At 37.8% G+C, this 14,786-nt stretch overlaps 1 protein-coding gene across 1 annotated transcript; it reads left to right on the plus strand.

Moving 5' to 3' along the window:
* The first annotated feature begins 650 nt into the window (after positions 1 to 650).
* Positions 651 to 1,196, plus strand: LOC145627722 (uncharacterized). Its single transcript, XM_081680074.1, has one exon. It carries the CDS (start codon positions 651 to 653, stop codon positions 1,194 to 1,196), a length of 546 nt encoding a protein of 181 aa, XP_081536200.1.
* The last annotated feature ends 13,590 nt before the right edge of the window (positions 1,197 to 14,786 follow it).

A 14,786-nucleotide genomic window follows, 5' to 3' on the forward strand; every position in this document is an offset into this window, starting at 1 on the left:
CCAATCATCGACTATTTGGATCACCAAAAGCTGCCTAATGATCCACGACATCGAACAAAAATCCGCCGTCGAGCTTCTCGTTTTATTCTCTTCTAAGGGACTCTTTATAGACGATCTTTTTACAAGCTATGGTCGAGATGTCTAGAAGATGAAGAGGCAGCCAAAACAATAGAGGAATTTCATTCAGGGATTTGTGGAGCTCATCAATCTGGTCCTAAGCTTCATGATCGTATCAAAAGAGCGGGGTATTATTGGCCCTCAATGGTTCAAGATTGTAGGGAGTTTGTTAAAAAGTGTGAAGCATGTCAATTTCATGCATACTCCATTCACCAACCTCCAGAACCACTACAGCCAACTGTGACATCATGGCCATTCGAAGGATGGGGTCTTGACGTGGTTGGTCCGATCACACCAAAGTCATCTGGTGGTCACGCTTATATACTGGCTGCCACTGATTACTTTTCTAAGTGGGCTAAAGCTATTCCCCTTCGTGAGGTGAAAAAAGAAAATGTTGTCGATTTCATTCGCACCCATATCATTATAGTTATGGAATTCCTCAAAGAATTGTCGCTGGCAATGGAAAGCCATTCGTCAACAACTTGATGGATAGCCTTTTCCAAAAGTTCAAGTTCACGCAACATAAGTCATCCATGTACAATGCTCCTGAAAATGGTCTAGCTGAAGCATTTAACAAAACGCTTTGTAATCTGCTAAGCAAGGTCGTTGCAAAGTCTAAGCGTGACTGGCATGAAAAGATAGGGGAAGCACTCTGGGCATATAGGACGACATACAAGAATGCAACACAATCTACCCCATATTCGTTGGTGTATGGTGTTGAGGCTGTCCTATCCTTAGAAGTTCAAATTCCATCACTAAGAATTATCATCCAAGAGGATTTAACTAGTGATGAAAATCACAAGCTTCGATTGGCTGAGCTTGAAGCACTTGATGAGAAAAGATTACAAGATCAACAGAAATTTCAATGCTATCAAGCTCGCATGACACGTGCATTCAACAAAAAGGTTCGACCTCGTTCTTTTCAAGTGGGAGACATGGTCCTGGCAGTGAGAAGGCCTATCATTACTTCGCGCAAAACTGGAAATAAGTTCACATCAAAATGGGATGATCCTTATGTGGTACGAGAAGTCTACACTAATGGAGCATACAAGATTGTTGATGCTGAGGATTGCGCGTAGGTCCAATTAATGGCAAGTTTTTGAAGCGCTACTATTCATGAAGTGGAAGCCTTGTAAACTCCCAAGTAAGAGGATAAACTACTTAAAATAAAATAAAATAAAATAAAATAAAAATAAAGCATTGTTTGAACTACGTTGGCTTGATCTTGCAAGATAACCCATTTATTTAGCAAGAACGTAGGCAGCTTGAAAAAAAAAATCAAGTGCAGCCACATCAAAAAAAAAAATCATCATCATTATACTACTCCTGGCCCGCAAGAGTATAAACTGTGTACGGCTAAACAAAAAAAATCATCATCATTGTACTACTCCTGGCCCGCAAGAGTATAACTTGTGTACGGTGAAATAGTAATGAAATAAATCCATATGATAGAATGAATAAAATAAAATGTCAAGATCAAAATAAAAATAAATAAATAAATGTTAAAAAAAAAAGTAGTGTTGTTCAACTGCTTAACCATAAAAATAAATAAATAAATAAAAAAGGGGTAGTCTATTCTCAATCCATCCATTCAGAAGGTTTGAGCATTGACTGAAGCTCTTGAAGTTGAACTTTTTGTTGCTCCAATTGGACTATCTCATCAGCACTCAGACAGGAGTTGCATGTAAGGCGTCCAAAATCTGCTTCGCAGCGTTCATTTGTTCTTCAATTGATGTGATAGATCCTTTGCTAGCCACCAAGTCATTTGTTAGACGATTCTTCTCTTCGCAAGCTTTCGTCAATTCAGCTTCAAGGTCTTCTACTCTTTTTGTGACTAAGGCATCTTGTTCCTTCAATTGCTCTTGCCTTTTCTTCTCATTAGCAAGGTTGGACTCCGCTTGCTTGAGAAACTCAGATTGAGCAAGTATGTCTCTTGTTACTTGTTCAGATCTTTGTCGTTTCGTTGCAGCCTCCTCCAAAGCAATGTAGGATTTGACTGAACAAACATAAGACTCAACTTTATGCTTCAGCGGAGCTGAGTCACCCTTGAGGTTTTGTATACCTCGATACACCATAGACGCTTCTTCAAACCTTTTGGGTACCTCCGAATAAGGTGACGCTTGCAACATTGCCAAGTATTGAGCGCCTATGTGTTTTATTGCATCTGCAAAAATAGTACTAGAGAAGGGGCCTGGTCGAAACGTGTTTGCAGACATAGTAGGAGCGCAAACAAGCTGAGATGAAGTTGTACGGTCATCACCAACTGACTGTCGAACCTCTAAAGCGTGGGAGGCAAGCTCAAGAGAATGAGGACCATCTACTGACTTTAGGCTTTGAGTAGGAGACTGTATTTCCTTCCTTGGTAAACTGGGAGAATTGTCACGAACTTTATTCGTGGCAATCCTTATTGCTTTCCCCTTGCCAGCAGTTGGTCTCGGCACAGGTAAAATAGCTTCAACCTCTAAGAAGTCAGCGGCGACACTCTCGAAGTCTTGATCATCCTAAAAAAAATAAAATAAAAAATAAAAAATAAATTCAAAAAAAAAAGTATCGAATACTTACAAGCGGTATGTTAGTAGGAATGATAGGAAAATCTTGAAGATCGCCAAAGGAGTCTGCATCATTTAAAGTGATGTCCTCTTCATCAACAACGTCTGATCGCCTCTTACTCCTACGTTTATGCTTGTAGTTGACGTCAGATTCTCCGTCACTAGAGCTTCCTCCTTGGATGACATCTTTAGCCGTCATCGATTTAGAGTTGCCTTGTCTAGACAGAGGCTCATGACTCCTTTTACCACCAGCATTGGTCTTCGGTCGAGGAGCACTTGTGTCACCGGCATGTTCCTGGCTCTTCCTAGACTTGTTGGGATCAGTTTCAATACTTGCGCAAAGAACGTCAACCTTGTCTCTAAGGTCATTAACTGTCACTTTAGACCACCAAGACCGAAAAGCCCGAGTTACAAGGTCACGCCAATTCAGGGAAAGACAAGGAGTCAACACCCGGGATTGACTGCCACAAAACAAAATCAAGTCCCAATGCCGAAGAGCTTCATAATAGCCTACAGATTGATGATCATCCATGGCACGCGTAAGCATACCAGGAACATCTTGACAAAACCCAAATTGTCTACCAAATCGATGAGGATTGTAAGGCTCTATGAAAAATTTGTCACCGGAGCGTACAGGAATGTAGCTAGAGCGAAGGGAGATGAGGTAGCCAAACTGTGGAATCTCGAGCTTCTCATCATCAAACAAAGCGATGTTCTTGTTCTTGTTCGGCACGGTACACCCAACCCTTGCTGTGGTCCCTTCATGTATCAAATCTCGTGCTTCTTTATCCTTAAAATGCTTTGAACTTTGAGAACCCGAGAATACAGTCATTAAAGGGCCTGGGAGAGCTACATCCAGATTGTGATGAGTTCCGAAATAGTATGCGAGCCAACTATACAAGTAATGAGCCGGGAAGAATGAACCAGAATAAGAAGGCTTGGGAGACCTCGAAATGTTGTTCAGACCATGATAAATGCTTCCCAGGACAGGAACTGCCAAGCTGAACGGTTTACCACAAGCCATCAAGGTTGCGATCTCAAACGTCGCAGGTCTTATCGATCTACTATCACACTGTGGAAGTACAAATGCGCATAACCAACAAGACAAGAAAGCAGCAGTAAAGGCTATAACCAAAAATACATGGATAATTCTTTATTTGTCCACGCTGTAGGTACGTCTGGTAACGTTCTGTCAGGGTCATGTGCAAATTGTGGAGGAGTCGAGAGATATCTTGTCCTCTTTGGCGGTGCAGCATAGCGAATTTTCTTCTGGTACCAAAATCTAATCCATTCTTTAGCTGGAACCTCCTTCCTTGAGCCCGATTCTTTGTAAAGGCAATGATAAGCAACAAACAAATGCTCACAAGACTTCGAAATGTACCGTTTGTTGTCCTCATTTGTTGCTGTTAGGGTTGCAAAATGAGGGACAGTCTCATCATAAATTTCCCCATAAATAGGTAAGCCACCAAGTCTGTGCAAATCTCACAGTGAAATGGACCACTCTCCTGCCATTGTATGGAGTGTGTTTGTGGTAGGGCACCAACTCTCACACAATGCTCGTAAAATATGCGAATTTTTATCATAGGAGTAAAGTGAGGCATAGACAGCATTGTAGATTGATGCTGATTTCATATTTTCCCTCGAGCGACAGAGAACGTCCTCAGTCCACTCTCGATAGCCTAGGATGAAGCATGATTCTCCATACATCTTTAGAACAGCGGATCCCCATCTCACGGACCCTTCAATAATGGAACGACCCAATAAGGGAAGTAAGTTGTCTGTTGCAGGTCTACTCTGAAGGGTGTCTTGGAGCTTGTAAACCTTTGTGGTGTCGAAGACATTAGCAATCTCAACAGACATGTTACTGCAGAAATTTTGCTTAAAAATACTTGTTTGCATGCCATTAGGCTGCCGCAATGATTGTCGAATTTGTAGACGCGTGCCAGTTTTGGGGTTGTCACCCTCTTGGTCGACGAGAGAAAGATAGGATCGAGAACCTTTATTGAATTCCACTACGTGCACCTTGTCCATGATAAAAAAACTAAAAAAAAAAAAAAAAGTTAGAGTGTTTGACATGGCACATGTATAATGAGTATGTCATGAAGGCAATCTCGTATTGGAATTTTGAGTAGGCCAGTCTTAAGATGTCAAGTTCATAACGATTGGCATACATGACTTGACATCTCCGATGGGTTCATAACAAAGGGTCCTGACCCATCGCGACATGGGCGACTCAAATCTTCAAGTTATCAGAACTGTCTTAAAGACGTCAAGATCATAACGACTGGCATACATGACTTGGCGCCTCCGATGAGTTCATAACAAAGGGTCCCGACTCATTGCGACAAGGGCGACTTCAAATCTTCAAGTTATCAGACCTGTCTTAAAGACGTCAAGATCATAACGACTGGCATACATGACTTGACGTCTCCGATGAGTTCATAACAAAGGGTCCTGACTCATCGCGACAAGGGCGACTTCAAATCTTCAAGCTATTCGACCATTCTTAAGATGTCAAGTTCATAACGATTAGCATACATAAATTGACATCCCCGATGGGTTCATAACAAAGGGTCCTGACCCATCGCGACATGGGCGATAACGTATAGCTACCTTGCAAAGCTATCATATGCACACCATCACAGAGAACAAATATACCGTACATGCAAAAAAAAAAAAAAAAAAATGTGCAGTGTTGCAAGTAACACGAAATTACCACAATTCAGTTATGCTTAAGATACTGGTTATGGGTCAACAATTGTTGCTACATTAACGTAATTGTCGAATTACAACAAGAATCAGGCAAAAGCAACATCACTCAGCAAACAATTGGTAATTAATTATTGATGATCACAAAGTTCCGGCAACACGAGACAAAATTGCAATTAAAAAAAAAAAAGTAAGCAAACAAACTTACTGAACGTGAGTATGTTTGACTTCTTGAAAAACCAATTGCTCCCAAAATCCTTTTGCTTTTATTGCTGCAAATTCATGGAATATTAATCATGGTTTAATCATGATGAATGAGAATTGATTAATCACAATAAGAAAGGCATAAGTTAGGTATTAATCACCTATTGTTGTTGACGATCAACTTGTTGCAACAATACTAAAAAATTATCAAGTTCCTTGAGACGGCGACAATCGAAAGTGGGATGTCAGGGAAAATTCTCAAAGAATGTAAAAAAAAAAAACAATGGAAGATGTAATTGTGATTAAATCTAAGGTGATTAATTAGTCAAAAAAATAGAAGCATGAAAGTTCGGATATTTGCCTTGGCGACTTCAAATTCGAGAACAGATAAAAAAAAAAAAAGCAATTGCAGGGGAAAGTCGGCTACCTGTGTTCGTCAAAAGTATGTCCACCGTGAAGAAATATAGAAGGGTCAAATTCCTTATTTTTATAGGTTTCGGTTGGCAATTATCTTTTAGGATATCAAACCTAGTACAATTAGGAGTCTAACCTTGGGGCTCAAGAATTCCCATAAACCAAACCTAGTACTTAAAAAAAGGGTCGAGACCTTGTCATGCCAAACACTTCAAATCGTGTATGTGACAGTCTCGAGGGGAAAATTTGTAGACACGGAAATTTTATGAGTGTCATACATTAAATTAAATAAATTAATTTGGGTTAAAATCATATGAATGATCCATTTTAATTAATTTTGGCCCACCTAAATAAATAATCTGAATTAATTAAATAAAATCCGGGTTATAAAATAAATTAAACGGACCAGGTTAAAAGACTTTTAAGTCATAAAATGGGCCAGGCCCAGACCTACTAAGTCCACTCAAGGCGTTCTCATCTCCTATAAATACACCATTCCTCCATCAGTTGAGGGGATCCAGAAATTATTATTCCAAGAGCTCATAAAACTCAAACGGAATTCTCTCTAAAGTAAGTCAACAAGCACATCAAACTCGTGCCGACTTGTTCGGATACACTCAAATACATTTGAACGGGACTAAGCTTCAAAGCCCTCCTTCAGGTGTATTCAAACAAAACCCTTGAATGCAGGTTGACATCATCAAACGTCACCCTACATTCAAACTCAAGTCGACGTCATCAAACGTCAGCCTACAGGTGTCACACACGTGTCATCGTCAAGCTACGGAACAGAATCAGAGGACTTAGTTTATTTTATTATAAACTTTTACAGAGAGATTGTACCCAAAATTCATATATTTATATAAATTCATTTGTTACTTTATTTCCCGCCTTTATTATGACTCGAAATTTGTGTAAACAGTCTTATCCACGCATTAAATTTGTCCCCATTTGGCGAGAATAAGTCGATTCCAAGATCCAAGGAAAAAAGAGTGGCTAAGCATGCTTTGGCTTGTCTTAGCACTCAATCTCCCAAGGTAAGCAACGCTTTGCTAATGATATGGCTCCAAGCCACTCTTGGTTGAATAAATTGTCGCATCTAATGCTCTCTCAACAATTTATTCACTTTGCCACGACATGTTAGGACTCCATCACTCATATCGTTGAGTACAACCAAAACCAACTTGCATACCCGGTATGCCTTATGAGTCTAGGGAGTAGTAGTGATGCCTCGCTTTGGCGTAGCCTATCACTACTCTCAATAAGTTGATAAGTGTTGTTTTGGAATGACAATTTTACTCAATATTTAGGGACCTAGGGTTTCTATGTTAGTTGATTTAAATGAACTTAATTAATCATCACAACATTCGAAATCCTAAACATGCATCTAACATATAATTCATATATAAATAATCATGAATATGTAAAGCATAAGCATTTTGATGCATATTGGCAACTAGCATGACCCCTTGAATTTTTCAAGTCTTCAAAAGGTCTTCATTTGCAACTTCATGGCTTTGTTTTCCAAGAACCTCCATCTTCAAGACTTGACCATAATTATGCAATACTAGTATCTACGATTAGAACTAATCTAAATATTAAGGTACAAAAATAATCAACGGTACGCAGACCGTATTTAGATTTACAAAAATACATCACGGATCGCAGTCCGTATTTTCTATCCTAATCAGGCCCCACTAGTTGCTATTTTTATAAACCTGTGAGAGAATATACATTCCATTCATCCATTCACTATTTGTGAATGGCCCATGCATTTTACAACAATAAACAAGTAACAATGCACAAACACACGATAACTAGTAACTAATCTGGGTGGTTAATCCAATTAACACGCCTAATTAAAACTAGTCAAGGTTGTTATAACCGATTATGTGAATAAGCGCAATTAAAATTTGAAGCTCCTATTAAATTCCGCATCCATCTTAATTAATCAAATTAATTAAGCCGGTAAAACCCAATTATTTGCCAAAATAAAATTTGCAAATGCCGCTCATTAAAATCGAGGGCTAGCCTCCAAAATTTATTAAAATAATTAAAACCAAATTAGATTAATAAAATAATTAAAAACGGAAAAATTAGCAAAATTTTACGTAGTCCAAAATATCCAAGTGCCTAGCACTAAGACTTGGAGTGCTCACAACTCGCACAACCGAATGATGCTCAAGGAACGTGGGAGTGGGTCACGATGTCGCTATGCGTTACACCTCCCACATCTGCGAACTTTCACACACCAATTCGTGGCCCATTATGGCCATGTTGCATGAGCTCATTGCACCAAATTGCCTCGCCTGCAATGTCTACGCATATTCCCTTTAATGATGTACCAAGCTATGCACAAAAACAACCCTCAAATAAGCTCAAATGCAAGCACCCTAGGAGGCTTACCCACGGCAAGCCATAAAGGCTGCCATGGTGCGCCAAGGGATGCACGTGCAGAAGCCACCACGCGCATGTGCACCACTTCGAGGCACCTAGCAGCCTCGGCAGCCCCATGTAGGTTGCGTGAGCAACCCGGATGGCTGAGAGCATGTTTAGGGCTCATAGGCCTCGATTTGGTGCTCATGCTTCGGGAAAAATCCCGACTTTGTGTGACATTTTTAATTAATTACTAAATTAATTTTAGAATCTATTAATTTTGAAGAAAAATGAAAATTATAACAACTCCAACTTAAATAAATTCATCCAAGTGCATAAAACCAAAATTATTCCAAGAACCATTCTTTAATAAAATTGGTTTAACTTGGTGCAACAAAAATAATAAGGAAATTACTCACTATTAATTTAATTAATTTAAATTAATCTTGAGTTTTGACAAAATAAAAGGGAGTTGGAAAAATGAACATAAGTTCAATAAAGATTTTGACTTTAATACTTGTGAATCCTTGAAAGGTTATATCTTCCAATATGAAGATAAGCAAATTTTCTATCACAAACAAGTTTCAAACTTTATGATTCCAATCAACTAAAAAATGATTAAATCAACAAAGTTTAACAAAAATTCATGGAATTTAGTAAATCAAAGTTTCAATCACTTAACATAATTAAAGATTGAATCTTTAGTACTTAGAAGCCTCAAAGAACAACAATTTCACACTTAATGCAATTAATTTGCAATTATGTGCAAAATAAAACCAAGCTTTCAAACACAAATTACCACCAAGTAATCATGCCTAAAGAGGTTTAAAATTGCATATAAAATATGTATTGAACCCATTACATAATCACCATAAATATGCAATTAATTTTCAAGGTTAGAAAGGCTTAAAATTTTTCGTAAAAACGAAAAATCCCTCGAAAAGTGCATTTTTGGTCGTTTTTTGGCTAAAAACCGAGTCCTAAAAGGATAAAACCATTTCCAGAAGTCCTTTTCCACCCAAAATTCACGATTTTAGGGTCGAAATCTGGGTTTGGGAGCCGAAGTCAGCTCTAATACGAGGTTAAAATGGATAAAACGAGCTACTAATCTAATTTGCAACTTAAAACCAGAAAAATTAAGCCAAAAAAATACCTTGAAAAATATTATGATTTTAAAAATAAACAAGCGAGGCTCTGATACTACTGTTGGGGTTTGGTGAGTCAACAAACCCAAAAACAAGTCTGCACTTGCAATAAATAAATCCATAAACATAATTAAATTAATCACAAGATTAAGATAAAACGATTACCTTTTGGAGCATGTTTCGCCTGACCGAAGGGGCTCTTACTTCAAATCTAGCTCCGAAAACACAAAGCTTCCAACGTTGATCCACCCGCACTAACGAATACCGACAAGGTCCAATGTCTTGGGGTTAGCAAGACCCGACCAATAAAATCCGAGTAATTGAGTTCGAAGGCTTTCACTAAATGTGATACCTTTTCCAACTCTTGAATTTAAGGGTTTTCACTTACTTGTGATGCCCTTTACAACTCTTACTCAAGCAAGTAATCCCAAGCCATGCCTTGGCTATTTATAGGGAAAGCTTCCTTGTAAATTCCACTCATCTTTCAATGTGGGACTTTTTCACAAATAGATCCCACATGCAAATATTGATGAATTCAACCCTTAGTTAAATAAACCAAGGAATAAGTAACAAGTGTCACATGGTTAGGTGAGGACCACTTTCTCACTTGGTCCCCAAGGCAACTCACATGCATTGTGAGCTAACCATGTGTCACCCAACCTTGAGCCCCCAAGTTGGGTTCGATTGGGCCACTTTCTTTTGGCCCGTGTCCATGACCCGTCACCCGGGTCCACGGCCCCCTTGTGCCACATGCGCTGCCACCATGGCACGCTGCCAACGTGGCGTGCTGCCACTTGGTGGCTGCCACGTGTGCTGCCACATGGCGTGCTGCCATGTGTGCTGCCACGTGGTACGCTCCTATTTGGCCCGCTTTCCTTGTTTTTGCGTGGCTAGGGTTTTTGATTGTTACTTGAAGCTTTTTCCCGTCTCACCAATTCCTAAATTTTGGCTCGATATTTGAGATTCTCCGACGCTCGGTTTCAACGCTTGTAGACACCTAAAAATGTCTCCCCAAAACCAAACCCGATGATGAACAACCTTTCACTTCCATTATTGGTCGGGTTGAGTATTTAATCTTTGGATTGCTTAAATCCATATTTCCATTTCATAAAACAACCCAATTCCTATCCCATTTCCCCAAACCATAACTTATTTTCCTCTTTTCGTGCCTTTAAACCCAAAATAATTCATTTCGTGTCCTTTATGTCCTTTTTATAAAAAAACGTTTTGAGCAGTTTATTTTGGTCCATAATCTGGGCATAATTATTAAATAATTGGATAGGGATTGAAAAGAGCTTTCCAACGATATATTATAAGCCAAAATCCGGGTTATAACGAATAATTTATGGCCAAAATACTAAACTGAGTCCAAACCGAACCTAAGCCCACCTTGCCTATGACCCAATGATCATGTGGAGGGTCCAAATTATTTAATCTCATTCCTAAACCAATTAGGATAAATTGGAAGCTTCTATAAGTTTCTAAAATATCTTAATAATCATTTTTGAAAAGATAAGATTAAAGAGTTTGAAATTGAATAAAACTTTTCTTTTTGAAAGTCCTAATTCTATTCGAATTGAAAGACGTTCAAAGACAGACAAATATTATTTTCCTTCCTCATAGTCTTTATCCAAATATTAAATGGTTGGACAGCCCTTGAAATTATCTTTCCAATGATATATTATAATATCAATTCCGAGCTATAACAGAAAAGATATGAATAAAATATCAAACTCTATCGAAAACTGACACCATCTCACTTTTTTAGCCATATCTTTTATTATACAAAATATTTTAATCTGATTCTAATTGGTTAGAAAGTAGACTTCAAGAGCTTTCCAACTATATCTTATTTATCTTATTTTGATTTCTGGATCAAAATATATGATAGAAACAAAAACCGGAAAAATTGTTGTCTATCGCAAGAGTTTTATCCGATTCGAATTCTTATCTTTTCTTGTTTTTTCGACCCTTCTTTTTTCTCTATAAATAGAGGTCATTGAAAGAGTTATGTCTTTGTCGTGTGCAATTACTAGATGTATAAATGGATCAAATTATGGAGATAATTAAGTTCGTACATTTGGGTCGTCGTTTTGCCATAGCTAGAGGTACTAACGATCTTTGGACTAGTAAAATAGGTCAAAGCCCAATTGGACGGATCCTATAAGGTCACACAAAGGGGCTAGATCGAGCATTAGAGGACGAGGCCCATCACGGGCCTCATCACTTGGTGGCCGGCCATATGGAGTGGACAAGGGAGTTTTGGGCTTCGTGCCCTAGTCTAATTATAATGAGATTATAAATAGACTAGGTGCCTAGGTTTGCAGCAAGTAAGCAATTAACTGATCAGTGTGATCAAACCCTAATTAGCAAACACGAAACACAACCCTCTCAAAGTCCTCTCTCTCTCTCACGGCTCTCTCCTCCTCCTAGGCGCCGGTGGTGTGTCGCGGTGGTGGTGGTTCGTGCGGTGGTCGGTTGTCCATAAAGGTGGTGATCGCGGTTTTCCTCAATCACTCGACCAATCTAGTATTGGTGGACGGCTCGTTCGAATCTCGTGGACTAAGTAGAGGAGCAACGCTTGGGGCTCTATTCTCTCCCTGATTTGCCTGTCGAATAGCTTCGTGGAATTCACGCATCAAAGGTATGATTATGTGTCTTGTGTGTTATGCATGTGATTCTTGGGATTGGTACTTGATTGAATATGATTCATGTTTTTCCGCTGCGTAGTACCTATAAACTCCTACAGTGGTATCAGTTAGCCTCTTGCATGAACGCGCTAGATCATAATAATACGATTATTTGATTTCCACGTTAATTTTATAATCAATTAAGAGGGAGAAATTAATTTAATTATGGTTCAATTATTATTTTTAATGTGATTAAACTTTTGGAATTGATTAAATGTGATTTAATTATGCTCAAAATAGCCATGAAGAGACCGAATTTAAGCCCTAAATTGTTCGAAATTTTCGAACTCCCTCACCCTAAATTTCGAATTTTTCGAAAAACCTAGCCCTAAAATATGATTTTTGTGCTTGATTTTGATTTAATTCGATTTATTTTATGATTCATAATTTTAATCGAATTGATTTATGCATAAAAGTGTTTTGTGTATGATCATGAATTTAATTTTAAAAGTTAGAATTAAATTGGGATTAATTTTATGAAGAACCCCAATTTTAAAGTTAAATGTGATTTAATTTTAATCTTATGGACTGATTTAATTTAATTATGATAAATGTTATTTTAATTAAATTAAAACTCAAAAAAAAATGATGTTTTAAGTGGTCGGCAACCGCGGCTGGGTGGCGTAGCCACGGCGGCTGCCGACCGGGGTGGCAGTCCGAGAGGGAGGGAGGGAGGGAGGGCAGGCGGTCTGGGGTGGCTGTGGGCAGCAGCGTGCAAGCGTTGCACAGCTGCTGCCACGGCTGCCAGAGCAGCTGCCCGCTGCTGCCTTGCGACAGTGGCTGCTGTAAAGGCAGCCAGCCACCGTGGCTAGCTTCTGCTAGCCAACCACGGTGGTCGGCGGTGGTGGCTTGCGGTTTTTCAAAAAAAAAATTATTATTTCAAGATAATTGTGAATTATTTTGGGATAAAATCAGTTTTATTTTGGATAAGATAAAATATTTTGAAAATATGATCTTTTATTTTAAAAGATAAAATTGGTTTTATTTGGATAAAATCTTTTATTTTAGGATAAAATCAAATATTCAAGAGTTGTTATATTTGATATTATCCATATTTAAAGTTGTTAAATTGGTAATTATCCTAATTAAAGTGGTTATTTTGGATAAGATTGACTAGGATATTCTGAGCATATTCCAAAAGGATAATAATTAATTTAAATAATGTGATTATCCCATAATTAGATTAGGATATAATTGATTTTAAAATTATTTGATTGGCTAGTAATTAGGATATAATCTCCTAAATTTGTTAGGATAATCATGAAAGATTAAATATGATTTATCTTTCTAGATTAAAATATGATTTGATTCTATCTCATGACTAAATTAAATATATGATATTTTATAAACGGTCATGAATAATATGTGATATTATCTAATTATGATTAAAATATAAGATATTTTAGGAATTGCGTTGACTTTATTGTGAACATTCGATGTTGTAGTTTAGACAAGCATGTTGAGTGATTTATTATATGGCACTTTTATAATATATGATATTATGTTGCTATATAAAGACTAGTATGGCCCATAGATTCTTAAATACGATATGCGCATCGTGATGTATTTTTGTAATCTAAATACGGTCTGCGTACCGTTAAGTATTTTTGTAAATTTTATTTAAAGTAAATAGAATAGTTATTTAAATAGTGTTAGTCCAAAGAAGCCCATGAATTGAAGGCCCAAAGGAGCAAGGTGGTTGGAGATCCATGACGATTCAAGTGGGAGCTTTTTCATTTCTAGTTTTTTAGGACTAAGGGGCCATACTATGTCATGATTTATTGCATTAGTAGATTATGCATGTTAGATTTTATTTATGTTGATTGATGATGCGCTAGAGTTCACTAAATAATCACAACATAATAAATCTAGGTCCCAGTAATATTGAGATTGCTTTTCCAATTAAAAACCCGATGAAACCTTTGATATTTATGATGGGTCATGCCAAAGCTGGGTGTCATATTATATCTTAGGGGAGTGGGGGTAAAACAAATTTTACACTTTTAATTGGTTGTGCTCAACAAGGTTACCTAAAGAGTTTAGAACCTTGAAGCTAAGGGTAATAATTAAGCATGTGATGATTAATTATTCAACCAAGAGTTAGAAGAGTTGTAATCAGTAAAGAGTTTACTCACCTTGAAAATGTAATGGTTGATGGTAGGGCCAAAGTCCGGTCAATTATTGCACAAATAAAGGATCTTGGAATCACTTAAATTCAATTGGGATCAATTAATTATTGAATAAAGTGTTTTAAAGTTACCAAATGAATGCGTTTATGGTACTTTAATTTTAAATTAAACATAATTATTAAACTTTGCCTTATTTTGACATAGATGGGTAGCCGTAACCACAATGACAACAACGTTTACAACCTTCGACCATTCCTTGAGAAGAATAGGTTGACAGGGGAGAACTTTTCCACTTGGGAAAGAATGCTAAGACTTGTTCTGAAATCTGAGGGTAAAGAGGATATCATTGATACCCCATTACCAGGACCTCTGCCAGAAAATCCAACTGCGGTAGAGATCAAGAAGCACAAGGAAGCTCATGACAGAGCTATACCTATCACTTGCTTAATGATT

Source organism: Chenopodium album, chromosome 4, assembly GCF_948465745.1.
Source record: "Chenopodium album chromosome 4, dcCheAlbu1.1, whole genome shotgun sequence".
Lineage (NCBI taxonomy): Eukaryota > Viridiplantae > Streptophyta > Magnoliopsida > Caryophyllales > Amaranthaceae > Chenopodium > Chenopodium album.